Below are 14843 nucleotides of genomic sequence, written 5' to 3'. Positions count from 1 at the left end.
CGTTCAATGACCTCAAAAGGCCCTATGTATCTCGGACTCAGCTTGCCCTTCTTGCCGAAATGCATCACCCCCTTCCAGGGTGATACCTTAAGTAATACCTTTTCACCCACTTCGAAGTGAAAATCCTTACGCTTTGGATCAGCGTAGCTCTTCTGCCTATCGCGGGCAGCCTTGAGACGTTCCCGGATCTGGACAATCTTGTCCGTTTTCTGGAAAACAATCTCTGGTCCTGACAGTTGGACCTCCCCTACTTCCGCCCAACAAACAGGCGATCTGCATTTCCTACCATATAATGCCTCAAAAGGCGCAGCCTTTATGCTGGTGTGGTAGCTATTATTGTAGGAGAATTCGATCAGGGGTAGGTTTTTATCCCAGTTACCACCTAAATCGATCGCACATGCACGAAGCATGTCTTCTAGCGTTTGGATAGTACGCTCACTTTGACCGTCCGTCTGTGGATGGTAAGCCGTACTAAAGTTTAAACGCGTGCCCAAAGATTGCTGGAAACTTTTCCAGAAGTGAGATGTGTATCTAGTATCCCTGTCGTAGATAATAGACACAGGTATGCCGTGTAAGGCTACAATCTTATCAACATAAAGTTGGGCTAACATATCGGAGCTATACGTCTCCTTGATGGGTAGAAAATGAGCTGATTTAGTCAGCCTATCGACTATGACCCATATTGTATCGTTTCCTTTCCTGGTCTTGGGTAACTTGGTTATGAAGTCCATAGTTACACATTCCCACTTCCACTCGGGAAGTTCAGGCTGTTGTAGCAAGCCAGACGGCTTTTGGTGCTCGGCCTTGACTTGAGCACAAGTCAAGCACTTTGCTACATGGGCGGCTACAGACTTTTTCAAGCCTATTCACCAATAATTTGCCTTTAAGTCTTGGTACATCTTATCAGCACTAGGATGAACTGAGTATTTGGAACTATGGGCTTCCTGGAGAACAACATCTCGTAGTCCTCCATAAATCGGAACCCATATTCGTCCGTTCAGCCTCAAGATTCCATCCTTGCTAAGAGTCAACTGCTCCTCAGTTACTCCCAGCTTTTCATTTGGGATAGTTAGCTTCCAACACAGCCTCTCACTGTGCAGCTAATATCCTTTCAATTAAATTGTTCTTGACTTCAATGCTCTTGGCATTGATTCGAATGGGTTTTACCCTTTCCTTTCTGCTAAAGGCATCGGCGACTACATTCGCCTTGCCGGGATGGTACCTGATTTCACAGTCATAATCATTCAGGGTTTCCATCCAACGGCGTTGCCTTATGTTCAACTCTTTCTGGTTGAACAGGTGCTGGAGGCTTTTGTGATCAGAATAAATCACAAATTTAATGCCATAAAGGTAGTGCCTCCACAACTTAAGTGCAAATACAACGGCACCCAACTCCAAATCATGGGTGGTGTAATTCTTTTCATGCACCTTTAATTGCCTTGAAGCATAGGCAATCACCTTGCCCTTCTGCATAAGCACACACCCCATGCCTGTATGTGATGCGTCGTAGTAAACCACGAACTCATCAGTACCTTCTGGTAATGTTAACACAGGAGCGTTGCTTAGCTTCTGCTTCAGGTATTTTGAAGGACTCTTGCTGCTTTGGGCCCCAAATGTACTTTTCTTTCTTCTTGGTCAAGGAAGTCAAGGGCGCAGCAATCTTTGAGAAATTTTCAATAAACCTCCGGTAGTATCCTGCTAATCCTAGGAAACTACGGATTTCAGTAGGCGTCTTTGGCTCTTGCCAGTTCATGAACCGCCTCTACCTTAGCGGGATCCACTTGGATACCACGCTCGCTCACAACGTGTCCTAAAAACTGAACCTCTCTTAGCCAGAATTCACATTTCGAGAATTTGGCGTAGAGTTTCTCACGCTGTAATAGTTCGAGAATGCAACGGAGGTGCTTCTCGTGGTCTGCTTGGTTCTTAGAATATATAAGGATATCGTCGATGAAGACGATGACAAATTTGTCCAAATACGGCTTGCAGACGCGATTCATGAGATCCATGAACGCAGCCGGTGCATTTGTGAGCCCAAAAGGCATCACTAGGAACTCGTAATGACCATAGCGAGTCCTAAATGCTGTCTTATGTACATCTTCATCTCTGACCCTTAGTTGATGATAACCCGACTCAAGTCGATCTTCGAGAAGTAGCTTGCTCCTTGCAGCTGATCGAATAGATCATCGATCCTTGGTAAAGGATATCTATTCTTTATGGTAACTTTATTCAGTCTCTATAGTCGATGCACAACCGCATCGATCCGTCCTTCTTCTTTACAAATAGGACAGGAGCTCCCCAGGGAGATGAACTAGGTCTGATAAAACCTTTCGCCAGTAGTTCATCCAACTGGGTCCTCAGTTCTTTCATTTCCGTCGGAGCTAATCTGTAAGGTGCTCTTGCTATCGGAGCAGCTCCCGGAATGATGTCTATTCCTGAACTCCACTTGTCTATCTGGTGGCAAACCAGGCAGTTCTTCAGGAAAAACCTCGGGATATTCAGAAATGACAGGAAGATCCTCGATCTTCGGCTTTGGTTCTTCAATTATAACCTGAGCCATGTAAATTACACAGCCTCTGTTCAAACACCTTGAAGCTTTCAACATAGATACGTCCTCGGGCAATCCGTAATGCGTATCCCCTCGAATGGTAAGAGATTCACCACTCGGAGTCTTTAAAACTATCTGCCTCTTGCCGCAAATGATTTGGGCCTGATTACGGGATAACCAGTCCATGCCTAGCACAATGTCAAAACCCGCTAATTTGAAGGGAAGTAGAGATAAAGGAAAAGAATGGTTCCTAATGGATATTTCACATCCTTCTAGAACAGTAGAGACGGTTTCTATCGTGCCGTCTGCTAACTCTACTTCGTATTTCATATCAAGGGTTTTGATAGGCATATTTAGTAGTTGGCAAAATTTCTGGTCTACAAAGGATTTATCAGCGCCAGAATCGAATAGTACTCTTGCAAATATATTATTTACGAGAAAAGTACCTGTAAGCACATTGTCGTCCTTAACCGCTTCCTTTGCATCCATGCGAAAAACTCTCGCATTTGACTTCTTAGTCTCTTCCGCCTTCTTGGCATACTTTGGGCAATTACTCTTTATGTGCCCCTTTTCGTTACAACCATAGCAGGTTGCATCCTTTATCTTTTTGCACTCCACGGTCTTATGATCCTTGGACTTGCATAGCCCACAGGATGGAGTCTTTTGTTGCGACTGTGAACCAGACGCAAACCTACACTTCCCGGAGTGAGGTTTCTTGCAGACCTTGCAGTGAGGTCTTCCATCAGCTTGCCCATCCTTCTTTGCCTCCGACCCTCTCTTGCCCTCACCGTTTCCACGGTGCTTTTTCCCGGACTTTCGTGAGGTATCATCCTCACGTTTTCGCTTTTCAGTCTCCTTGCTCCTTTGTGTCCTCAGACGGGCAGCATCAAGTGTAAGAGACAGGGAGAGGTCAGTAACTGACCTGAAGGTCGTCGGCCTAGAGGCCTTCACACTGGCCTTGATCGCCGGCTCTAAGCCCCCAATGAAACGGGCAATCCTTCGAGGTTCTGGTGTCACAAGATATGGCACCAGGCGTGACATGGTGTTAAAGCTTGTCAGATATGCTTGACAATCCAGGTTTGTCATCACTAGTGAGACAAAATCCGCCTCAATCTTCTCAACCTCGTGCTGAGGGCAGTAGTTTTCTTTAATGAGAGCAATAAATTCCTCCCATGTCATCTTGTACAAAGCAGACTTACCAGATGCCTGCACCAACGCCCTCCACCGTGCCAGGGCCTCGCCCTTGAAAGATTGGGACACATACTTCACCACATCCCTCGCTGCACACCCACTGATGTCCACAATAGTGTCCATCTCGTCTAGCCAGGTAATGCAATCAACAGCACCTTTCTCCCCTGTAAATTCCCGGGGCTTACATGATACAAAGTATTTGTAGGTGCAACCCTTAGCACTGGATGCATCAGTATATTCTCTATCGCGATGAACGCTGTGCTCAGTGGACGAGTGTTTGTCGTCATCTTTCTTGGGTTCAGAGGGTGGTTTGGAGTGTGTCTTTTGTTTAGAGGGTGGTTTTGACACGGTTCTGCCTTGGGACTCAGTATATTGACGATCAATAGCTGCCTGAACAGCATTGTCAATCAGAGCCTTCAGTTGTGCGCCTGTCAAATGTACTGGCGTATTGTCGTAGTCATCTTCATTTGTGTGGCTGTTCTCTCCATTGGGATCCGCCATTGTAACTTGAATCTGTTACAGAAGATAACAAAATTTTATTTAGGAGATTATTATATAATTGTCTTTTATGACAATTTGTCAACCATGGTACAGAGACCATATTTGGTTAACTTATTATATCATTTAATATTAGGATTTGAATATATCCTATTTCAGCTATATGAATAGTATTGGCGGCATAAAGCCTAATCACGAGGATGTTTTATAATTTTTAGCCGAGATTTCTGAGAATCAAAGGCACAGAGATTTGAATCGTAGTTCTTTTATCTCTTTCTGACAGAGAGTCATAGACTACCACTGCCTTTTGTCGTTATAAGACAATTATTACGGCCCATAGGCACTACACCTCTAATGGATGTTTTAATATGGTTGGCCCGTAGGCACTACATCTCTAATGGATGTTTTTATAATACTGGCCCGTAGGCACTACATCACTAATGGATGTTTTAATATGGTTGGCCCGTAGGCACTACATCTCTAATGGATGTTTTAATAATACTGGCCCGTAGGCACTACATCACTAATGGATGTTTTAATAATACTGGCCCGTAGGCACTACATCACTAATGGATGTTTTAATAATACTGGCCCGTAGGCACTACATCACTAATGGATGTTTTAATAATATTGGCCCGTAGGCACTACATCACTAACGGATGTTTTTAATAATATTGGCCCGTAGGCATTACATCACTAATGGATGTTTTAATCATATTGGCCCGTAGGCATTACATCACTAATGGATGTTTTAATAATATTGGCCCGTAGGCATTACATCACTAATGGATGTTTTAATAATACTGATCACCTTCATTGGTGATTTAACCCACGATTTATAAATCATTCAGTTGGGTTTTGAAATCCTTAAAGGATTATTGTATAAGAATGACGTGCGTGATTTTAACGAATCACATATGCCATGATTGTTAACATGCGTACAGAGGTTAACAGGGAATCAGAATCTTTTCGATTAGGTCATACCATCTTGACTGGATCTTAAAAGACACCAAGCTAGGTTTCACCTTTCAAGATTCTTTATTTAGGCAGATCAATATAAAAGGAATGGTTTTGATTTATTTTATACATATTAAAACAAAACTCATAATATACATTCCAAAATCTCAAATACAATTACATATTGCCCTAAACGGGTCTTTCAAATAGTACATACCTCCATAGAGGTTTTAAAATAAGTGACAAGTCCACGCAGGGACTAATACAAGATAGGTGTCCATGCAAGGACTAAAGATAAGTCCACGTAGGGACTGAAATACGATAAGTTGTCCACGCAGGGACTTATTTCAAAGTAGAAATTACGCTAAGTACAACTATTAAGGGCTAATGGTCACGTTTCTTCTTTTTGCCCTTTAGTAGGTTCGCCAAGCCTTTGAGAAATCCTCGGTGGCTCTTTTTCTCTTCTTCGAACTCTCTCTCCACACGATCTAGTCGATGGAGTATTTCTTCCTGTTCAGGAGGAGAGAAACGTGGTTGTGGCGCTTGATGCGGAACTGGAGGTCTGGGAGGTATTGGATACCCATGAGCTGAGTAGTCCGGTGGTCCCATGTTTCCATGTGCTCCGTCAGGGTAGCGCGCATTATATCTAGCCGACACCACATATGGGTCGCGCTCATAGCCGTAGTTGTATTGTGCTTGTGACGGTTCGAACGGGTTGTAAGCCGTTGGACCCGTATAAGCAGGTATGGGTTGGTCATACCCAAATGGTGGCGAATTCTGTGCAGCTGGTGCGGAGTTCGCCTCCTGTATAGGACTTGAAGGTCCTTCTTCTTGTAGTGGCGGATAGTGGCTACTACTAGAATGTCGAGGAGTGCTGAAGTGGATACACCCTCCTCCTCGTGTAGACATACGAGCATTTGTCCTCCTACGCCTTGGCGGATCAGGTATTACTGGTTGTGCCGGTGGCGGAGGTGGTGGCGTAACTGCCTCAAAGCGTGAATCCTCAGAGGGATCCTGTGGATGTCTCGGTTGTTGAGATGTCTGTTGAGGTGGTGTGTAGTACCACTCATGTCGGTCAAACATCGCTTGGAAACTGTCAGGTCCTTGATAGGGCGTTCCATGGAAGGATGACCTATCAGAAACTTCTATCGGATGCGTGGGCGTACCACGCGCAGGTTCAGTTGGATCCTCATCTTCCTCCATGGGATCTTCAGAAAAGTGGTCTTGTGGCCCTAGTGGAACAAAACCTGAAGGTTCCTGTATGTAGTCAGCCGGATTAAACTGACCTATGTAGTATGGAGTAGGGTCGTCATAATTCCGGGTCGATACCGAACGTTGTAGAGGTATGAAGGAAGGTTGTGGGTTATTGGGATCATTTTCTGAGTTTGGCCCAAAGGAGTGCCGGTAGGATGGCGTCGAGCTGTGCGAAGTGGAATGCCTCGCGGGTTCGTAAAGATCTCTTCGTCGTTGTGGCTCTTCGCTCCGTGTCATCGAAGGATGTCTTGTACCAGATGGTCCAGCTTCGTTATCGTGATGTGTCACGACTTCTCCTCTGCCTCTTCTTCCCCTTCCTCTTCCTCGGAATATAACAGGTGGCATTTTCCTGCTCCAAAACTTATTAAAAATTGAATTGAAAATAAAGACAAAAAGGAGTAGTAATCTGAATTTGTCCTAAGTTCTTGTCTAGACTCAAGTGTGTGCAATTGTGTCATTGAGATTAAACACAATAGGGTAGTGTTTAATTCACTCAACGTTGGCTCTGATACCAACCTGTCACACCCCGATTTCCACGTGTCTCACCGGTGGGCCCGGTGGGGGATTACCGTGACGATGTTGGCAACAATATAGTCAAACCACACAATTATATAATGCACAGCGGAAGCTTAAATATATATATATATATATAAACTTCAACCTCTGGTTGTAATATCAAATGTATTACAGGAGTTGAATATATCCACAGCGGATCGTAAATAAACATAAAGTATTGTTCCATCAGATACTGCAATCAAGCTTGCGAGACTTATCACGACGCTAGGGAGCTAATACCAGCCAATTTACGTTTAGGTACCTGCACTTAATCTTTTTGGGGAAAATACGTCAGTTTACACTGGTAAATACATTCAACTGACACATTTGAAAATGTTTATTAAAATTGATTTGAATGCACAAGGCACAAACTCTTTTATAACTTGGGAAAATTATGATAAAATCTTGTGAACGTTTTACATGTTCTTTTATGCGTTCAGTAGCCCGGGTCGTGCCGGGTTAAAGATTTATAGACACACCACGTTTGCGTAAAACCGTAGTATAAAAACCAACGGCTACGTCTTTTAATTTAATGTCGACACTTTATACCGGGTGTACGCCTACACCGGGATGTCGATGGTCGTGGCCATTTCGTAAAATGATGCCAAGGATATCCGGGACAACGGTCATTAAACCCCCCAAAGGCTTATAAGCAACAAAACTGTTTAAATGAGCCGATCATATTATTTAATTAACCACCTAAGCGATGGAATTATATAATGCTCAATCAAGCGGTATTAATATACCGTAACCCAAGCCCATATAGGGGAAATAAGTTAAAGTATTTACCTTTGCAAGTATATTTCCTTATTTTGGATTAAATCACTGATAGCTTTTACTGGGGCTCCTAATCTGGAACGAAGGTTTTAATTAACCTCTTAGAATCCTAACGGGTCGTTATAATGGCCGTAGCCTAGACCGGTTGGTTCCGATATATATATAGATATGGTTTAATCGCGCGGAAAGGCGAAAACCGAGAATGGAGTGTGATTCTGACCCAACAAGTTCAGAGACTTGTTTTATATGGGTTAATGGTTCACACTCTGGATTTTGGGGTTCAAATAATATAATTTGACCCGTATCGGCTAATTTATGAAAACTAGTTTCATAAGCCGAACCGTGCGCGCAATAGGCGAAACGGTTAACTATGAGAGTCGTACGCTTATTTCCTAAGTCAATATGCCTTAAATGGGTTGTGGTATCAGTAGGATACCTTCCGTGATGCCCGTAACGAGTTTAAGTTAATATTATGCCCCGTAGGGGCTTTTCGGTCATTTTAAAGACTTTAAAAGGGCTTTTCGAGTTCTACAGGAAATCTGAGTTTCCCGAACAGCTTATAAAGCTTAAAATACTTTATTTATTATTTAAAACCAGTAGCAACTGGAATCGGGTCAAAAGACCTTGTAGAACTCATGTTTTGGCCAAAAAGGGCATATTCGGTATTTACCGAACCGTAGCCATAACCGCAGGTTATGAGCAAGGTAAAAATTATTAAAAATCTTTAAAATTCCCAAAATATTAATTTATAACAGTGGGTAAAAGATTTGGTGATGAAATCTTGGTTTAGATAGGCGTTATGCTATTTGCGCCGTTAATTACTAAAGTTTATTTAGATTGCGCTATTTAGCATAACTCTCATTCTAGACCTCGGATTGACGTGAAACTTTAAGGACATGCTTATAATTTAATAAGCAAGGTTCTGGTCCATTCACGTGTCCGAAATATTCGTTTAAATTTCAAAAGGTCGTTACGGTCAACTTTTAGGCGAATGACGGAATTGCACAAAAGACTCGGACAACTCATGAACCGATCACAGAGGTTTATACCATCATGTAACCTGGTCCTAAGAGAGTCCTAAGGTATATTTATACCTCACTAAAACGGGTCAGAACTGAAGTCAAAGCAAAAGTCAAACTTTTGCGACATTCGGCTCCGAACCGGTTCAATATAGCAAATGGTCGATTCAAACGAGCGTAAACAAGTTTATATACTTAATATCATGTTTTATAAGTGTCAAAACAGGTTTCATAACATATACATTACAGATTATGCATAAATCGCTAAAATAGCTTTCTGTTGACTTTTTAACCGCACGTTTGACTCGATTTTTGACATAGTTAGAGTGGTGATCAGGGGGAACCTTTTTAGAGGTTTATTACCCACATAAATACCATCTCATAACCACTTTTGATTCGTCATAAGACTGAACCATTTGCAAGTTATTGTAATGACAACCGTTAGTTACGACGGTTGCGTTTATGAGCTATAACTATGGAAATGTGAAACCACAAAGGGTTAGATCACTTAAGAACACAGAGGAACACTTTAGAGCTCTTGGAATGATCAGATGAATGAGTTTTGAGGTGTGTTCTAAGTTGTGAACAAGTATGCCTATTTATAGTGCAAACCAAGCTCCAAGATCATCACACATTGGTCTATAAGTGACCATGGATGATGGGCAGGTGGCCTAGAGTGTTATGGGTCGAGCATAGAGTGCCCATGCCCCATTAATTGGTTGTTGGTCGTTCAAAGGGTCCAAAGGTCAAGTAGTTACAATGTTTCTGCATCTGGGCGTCTAATGCGGCCCGCATGGAAGTTCCATGCGTTTATAATGCGGGCCGCCTAAGATTCAAAGATCAGACGCGTAAAAGGGGAGGCTCGCGGCCCGCCTCAACTTAACCAACATGCAATGCGGGTCGCGTGAGGCCTGTTTTTCAGATTTTTAAAATCTTTTGAAATGATTACGAAATCCTGGTAATTAATAACGAAATCTTTCGTAATGATTTACCTGACCTTTCGGGTTTGAAGGGGTAACTTTGCGGTTTAGCCCTCGGTTATTTACCGATAGGGGCCTTGTGTTATTTACCCGCGTTGTTAAGTCCCCGGTTTATTTATTAATTATTCAGAAAGCCTTAACTTCTGTTATTGACGCTTTTAACCCTTCTCATACGAACCTGAGTATAACTCTTTCGTTTTAAAACGGAACTTCGCGGAATTTATACAGTATATTCTAGTGAGCGTATAATACTGTTACGAAGCTTTGGGAACGTTAAAGGGTCACTCAGAGGTATAATTAAACATGTTGACACAGTTAACCCCTGTAGTTCGTAATCTCTCACTTTCTTCCGCGTTTCGCTTCCGTACAATTTATGATTTATTCGTTTGAAGGTACAAGCATTTATTTAGGGTTACTATACAGTATATTTACCCTTGTTGACATTTATAACCCTTGAATTTATATACTTTCAAGGTTTGTCAAAATTAGTCCTTTATTTATTATAGATGCCACGCGTAAACAAATGACACGTGTTAACACATCATTGGACACAAAAATTCGAGGTGTTACAAATCTTGACTCCAAATAATATGATTTGATACTTAATGCTATGACTCTTAATGCTTGATCTTGACTCTTGACGCTAGTTAAGTTGCGTTGTTTTCCTGATTTTCCCGGGGTGTCACATCATCCCCCCGTTGATTGGGAATTTCGTCCCGAAATTCTGCAGTAGCTTCAGCCTCAGTAGTGGTTGCATTTTTCTTAAACAGCTGGGGATACTTAAGTTTCATTTGATCTTCTCATTCCCTGGTATACTCGCCACGACGAGAATTCCAACGAACTCGGACGAGAGGTATTCTGGTGTGCTTGAGAATCTTAACGTCTTGATCCGTAATCTCTATTGGTTCCTCAACGAATCGCAGCTGGTCTTCGATAGTGAGCTCCTTTAAGGGAACTATGAGGGTCTCATCTGACAGACACTTCTTCAGATTTGACACGTGGAATACGTTGTGAACTCCGCTGAGTTCTTCAGGTAGATTTAACGTGTAGGCGACTTTGCCAATTCTCTCGGTGATTTCGAAGGGTCCAACGTATCGCGGGTTGAGTTTGCCTCGTTTTTCCGAAACGAACTACACCTTTCCAAGGTGAAACTTTGAGTAGCACCCGATCCCCAACCTGGAACTCGAGTGGCTTTCTTCGCTTATCGGCATAGCTTTTCTGACGGTCACGAGCTGCCGCCATTCGTTGTCGTATCTGAGCAATCTTCTCGGTTGTATCTACTACAAGTTCTGGACCAGTGATTTGACTGTCACCAACTTCTGCCCAACAAAGAGGTGATCGGCACTTGCGTCCATATAATGCCTCGAACGGAGCGGCCTGGATGCTGGTGTGGTAGCTGTTGTTATATGAAAACTCCACTAATGGGAGATGCTTTTCCCAGCCGTTACCATAATCGATCACACATGCCCGAAGCATGTCTTCAAGGGTTTGGATGGTGTGTTCAGACTGCCCATCCGTCTGTGGGTGATAAGCGGTGCTCATATCTAAACGTGAGCCAAAAGACTTATGCATAGCTTGCCACAGTTCAGAGGTAAAACGAGCGTCACGATCAGAAATGATGGAGGTTGGCACTCCGTGCCTTGTTACTACTTCTTTTAGGTAGATGTCTGCTAGACTAGAAAACTTATTCGTTTCCTTGATAGGCAGAAAATGTGCAGACTTGGTTAGTCGATCCACGATGACCCAAATGGTATCATTTCCGCATTGTGATCTCGGCAGGCCAGTAACAAAATCTATGGAAATTTGCTCCCATTTCCATTTCGGAATCTCTGGTTGTTGGAGTGGGCCTGATGGTTTCTGGTATTCGACCTTGACTCTTGCACAAGTCAAACATTTACCGACGTTGGTTGCTATGCTGGCTTTCATACCAGGCCACCAGTATGTAGTCTTGAGATCATGGTACATCTTGTCCGAACCAGGATGTAGTGAGTAACGAGACTTATGCGCTTTATCCATCACAAGCTCGCGTAGGTCTCCATACAATGGAACCCAAATGCGTCCGTTAACATAGTAGGCGCCGTTTTCTTTTTGTTCTAGCCGTTGCCTCGATCCTCTTAGGGACTCAGCTCTGATGTTCTCTGCCTTCAATGCTTCAACCTGAGCATCGCGAATCTTAGCGGAAAGGTTAGATTTGATGGTAAGCTGTAACGCACGTACACGCCTAGGTATAGCATCCTTTCGGCTGAGGGCGTCAGCCACAACATTGGCTTTGCCCAGATGATACTTGATTGCGCATTCATAATCGTTCAAGAGTTCTACCCATCGGCGTTGTTGCATGTTCAATTCCTTTTGCTTGAAGATATGCTCGAGACTCCTGTGATCGGTATAAATGGTGCACTTGGTACCGTACAGGTAATGTCTCCATATCTTAAGCGCGAAAACAACTGCTCCCAATTCCAGATCGTGGGTAGTGTAGTTCCTTTCGTGAACTTTAAGTTGACGTGATGCGTAGGCAATGACCTTGTCACGTTGCATCAACACGCAACCAAGTCCTTGGATGGAAGCATCGCAGTAAACCACAAAATCGTCTGTGCCTTCAGGCAATGAGAGGATAGGCACGCTACAAAGTCTATCCTTCAAGTGCTAAAACGCAGATTCCTGTGCATCACTCCAACGATAGGTGACACCCTTCTGAGTCAGCGAAGTTAGAGGTTGCGCAATCTTTGAGAAATCTTTGATGAATCTTCGGTAATATCCTACCAAACCCAAGAACTGCCGGATTTCTGTTGGTGTACGGGGTGCAGGCCAGTTCTTGATCGAGTCAACCTTGGATGGATCTACATGAATCCCATCCTTTTTTTTACTACATGGCCTAGAAAGTGGACTTCGCGAAGCCAAAAGTCACATTTCGAAAACTTGGCATACAACTGCTCTTTTCGAAGAAGTTCCAGCATAAGTCGTAGATGCTGCTCGTGTTCCTCCTGACTCTTAGAATAGATCAGGATATCGTCGATGAATACAATAACGAACTTATCCAGGTAAGGCTTGCACACTCGGTTCATGAGATCCATGAAGACCGCTGGTGCATTCGTCAGCCCGAATGGCATAACCAGAAACTCGTAATGGCCGTAACGAGTTCTGATTGCTGTTTTGGAGACGTCCTCATCTCGGACTCTCAGCTGATGGTATCCCGATCTCAAATCAATCTTGGAGTAATAGCTCGACCCTTGCAACTGGTCGAACAAGTCATCAATGCGTGGAAGAGGATAACGATTCTTCACGGTCACCTTGTTAAGTTCGCGATAGTCAATACATATTCTGAAGGTACCGTCTTTCTTCTTCACGAATAACACTGGAGCTCCCCATGGCGAAGAGCTAGGACGTATAAAACCCTTTTCCAGAAGTTCTTGTAGTTGCGTAGACAGTTCTTCGAGTTCTGATGGAGCAAGTCGATAAGGCACCCGAGCTATTGGTGCTGCTCCAGGAGCTAACTCGATTTGAAACTCGACTTGGTGATGAGGCGGAAGACCAGGTAATTCCTCAGGAAATACCTCTGGAAAGTCGGGTACAATAGGAATGTCTTCAATCTTCTTTTCTCCCACGGATGTATCAGAGACGAGGGTTAGAATAGCGGTGTGCCCCTTTCGCAAACACTTCTGGGCCTGAAGGAAAGAGATGATGCCTACAACAGCACCACTCTTGTCGCCACAAATCACGAGGGGTTCTTTATCAGAGCGAGGAATGCGGACGATTTTCTCCTTACAAACAATCTCCGCTTGATGATGAGATAGCCAATCCATCCCAATAACGACGTCGAAACTACCCAGTGTGATAGGAATAAGATCGATAGAGAAAGTCTGACCAGCTAGGACGAGGTCACAGCCCTTAACTATGTGTGTGGCTTCAAGACTTTTACCGTTAGCTAGTTCTATAACATGTTTGATGCTTTAAGGGTAATGGGGTACGCTTAAGCACCTGACTAACTCTTAGGGACACATATCTGTACCCGAATTAACTAAAATAGAACTTACCCGCCACAACGTTGAGGTTGTTTCCTTCTTCCTCTTGTCCATTCAGAAGCTCATGCTTACCAGTCCTGCGGTCATCCTTATTGTCTCCGTTATTGTTCCCGTTGCCCTGGTTGCCGCTGTTGTCACGATTCTGTCTCATCTGCGAACAGTTCCTCTTGAAGTGACCTTCAACACCGCACTGGTAACATCTCTCATTACCCTGCTGGTGTTGCCGTTGGTTCCGGTTTGTAGGATATGGGCTCCTACAGTCTCTAGCCATATGTCCCAACTTCTTGCACCGATGACAACACGATTCCGCACATGACCCGCTGTGGTGCCGTTGACACTTGCGGCATCTCGGTTTATTCCCTAGGTATCCCCCCTGATTTTGGTAGTTCAGCCCGAGTTTCTTGTGCGGTTCCCGTCGTATAGAGCTAGGACCCTCACCTTGGTACTCACCCCAAATATACTTGTTACTCATTAGAGCATTTGCATTGGAAGAGCTATGCTTGGGCAACTTGCCCTCTTCCACCGCCTGATCGGTGAGTTGGTGCACCAAACGAACGACTTGCTGGATTGTGGGAAGGTTGGCCGCACTCACAGACCCTTGGATTTCCGGGACTAAGCCTCTGAGGTATAGCTTGATTCGCCTAGATATGGGTTGTGACATGTTAGGACATAAGGCAGCCAAGTCGTTGGACCTCTTTATGTACGCCTCGATCTCTGATCCTTCCATCTTCAAACCATAATACTCTATTTCAAGTTTCAGAATGTCGTCCAGGTGGCAGAATTCTTCCTTAATCAAATCCTTGAAGTCGCTCCAGAGAGTGGTATTCACGTCTGCCAAACCGAGCATCTGAACTTGTGCGTTCCACCAAGAATACGCTTTCCCTTGCAACATGACAGTAGCGTACTCTACTAGTTTGCCAGCAGGACTTTTACTTTCTTCGAACATATATTCGATTCTTTGGATCCAGTGTAGAAGGTCGATTGTCCCTCCAGTGCCATCGAAAGTGGGAGGTTTACACTCCAAGAACGCCCTGAAGGTGCCCAT

The 14843-nt window shown here is 43.8% G+C and overlaps 1 protein-coding gene across 1 annotated transcript; it reads right to left on the bottom strand.

The window, feature by feature from the left end:
- Nucleotides 1–13790: 13790 nt before the first annotated feature.
- Nucleotides 13791–14843, bottom strand: LOC110888493. The gene has a single exon (XM_022136020.1). The coding sequence runs from the start codon at nt 14841–14843 to the stop codon at nt 13791–13793; it is 1053 nt and encodes a 350-aa protein (XP_021991712.1).

Source organism: Helianthus annuus, chromosome 7 (assembly GCF_002127325.2).
Source record: "Helianthus annuus cultivar XRQ/B chromosome 7, HanXRQr2.0-SUNRISE, whole genome shotgun sequence".
NCBI lineage: Eukaryota > Viridiplantae > Streptophyta > Magnoliopsida > Asterales > Asteraceae > Helianthus > Helianthus annuus.
The sequence above is the reverse complement of the archived record's forward strand: the minus strand, read 5'-3'. Positions and strand labels throughout refer to the sequence as shown.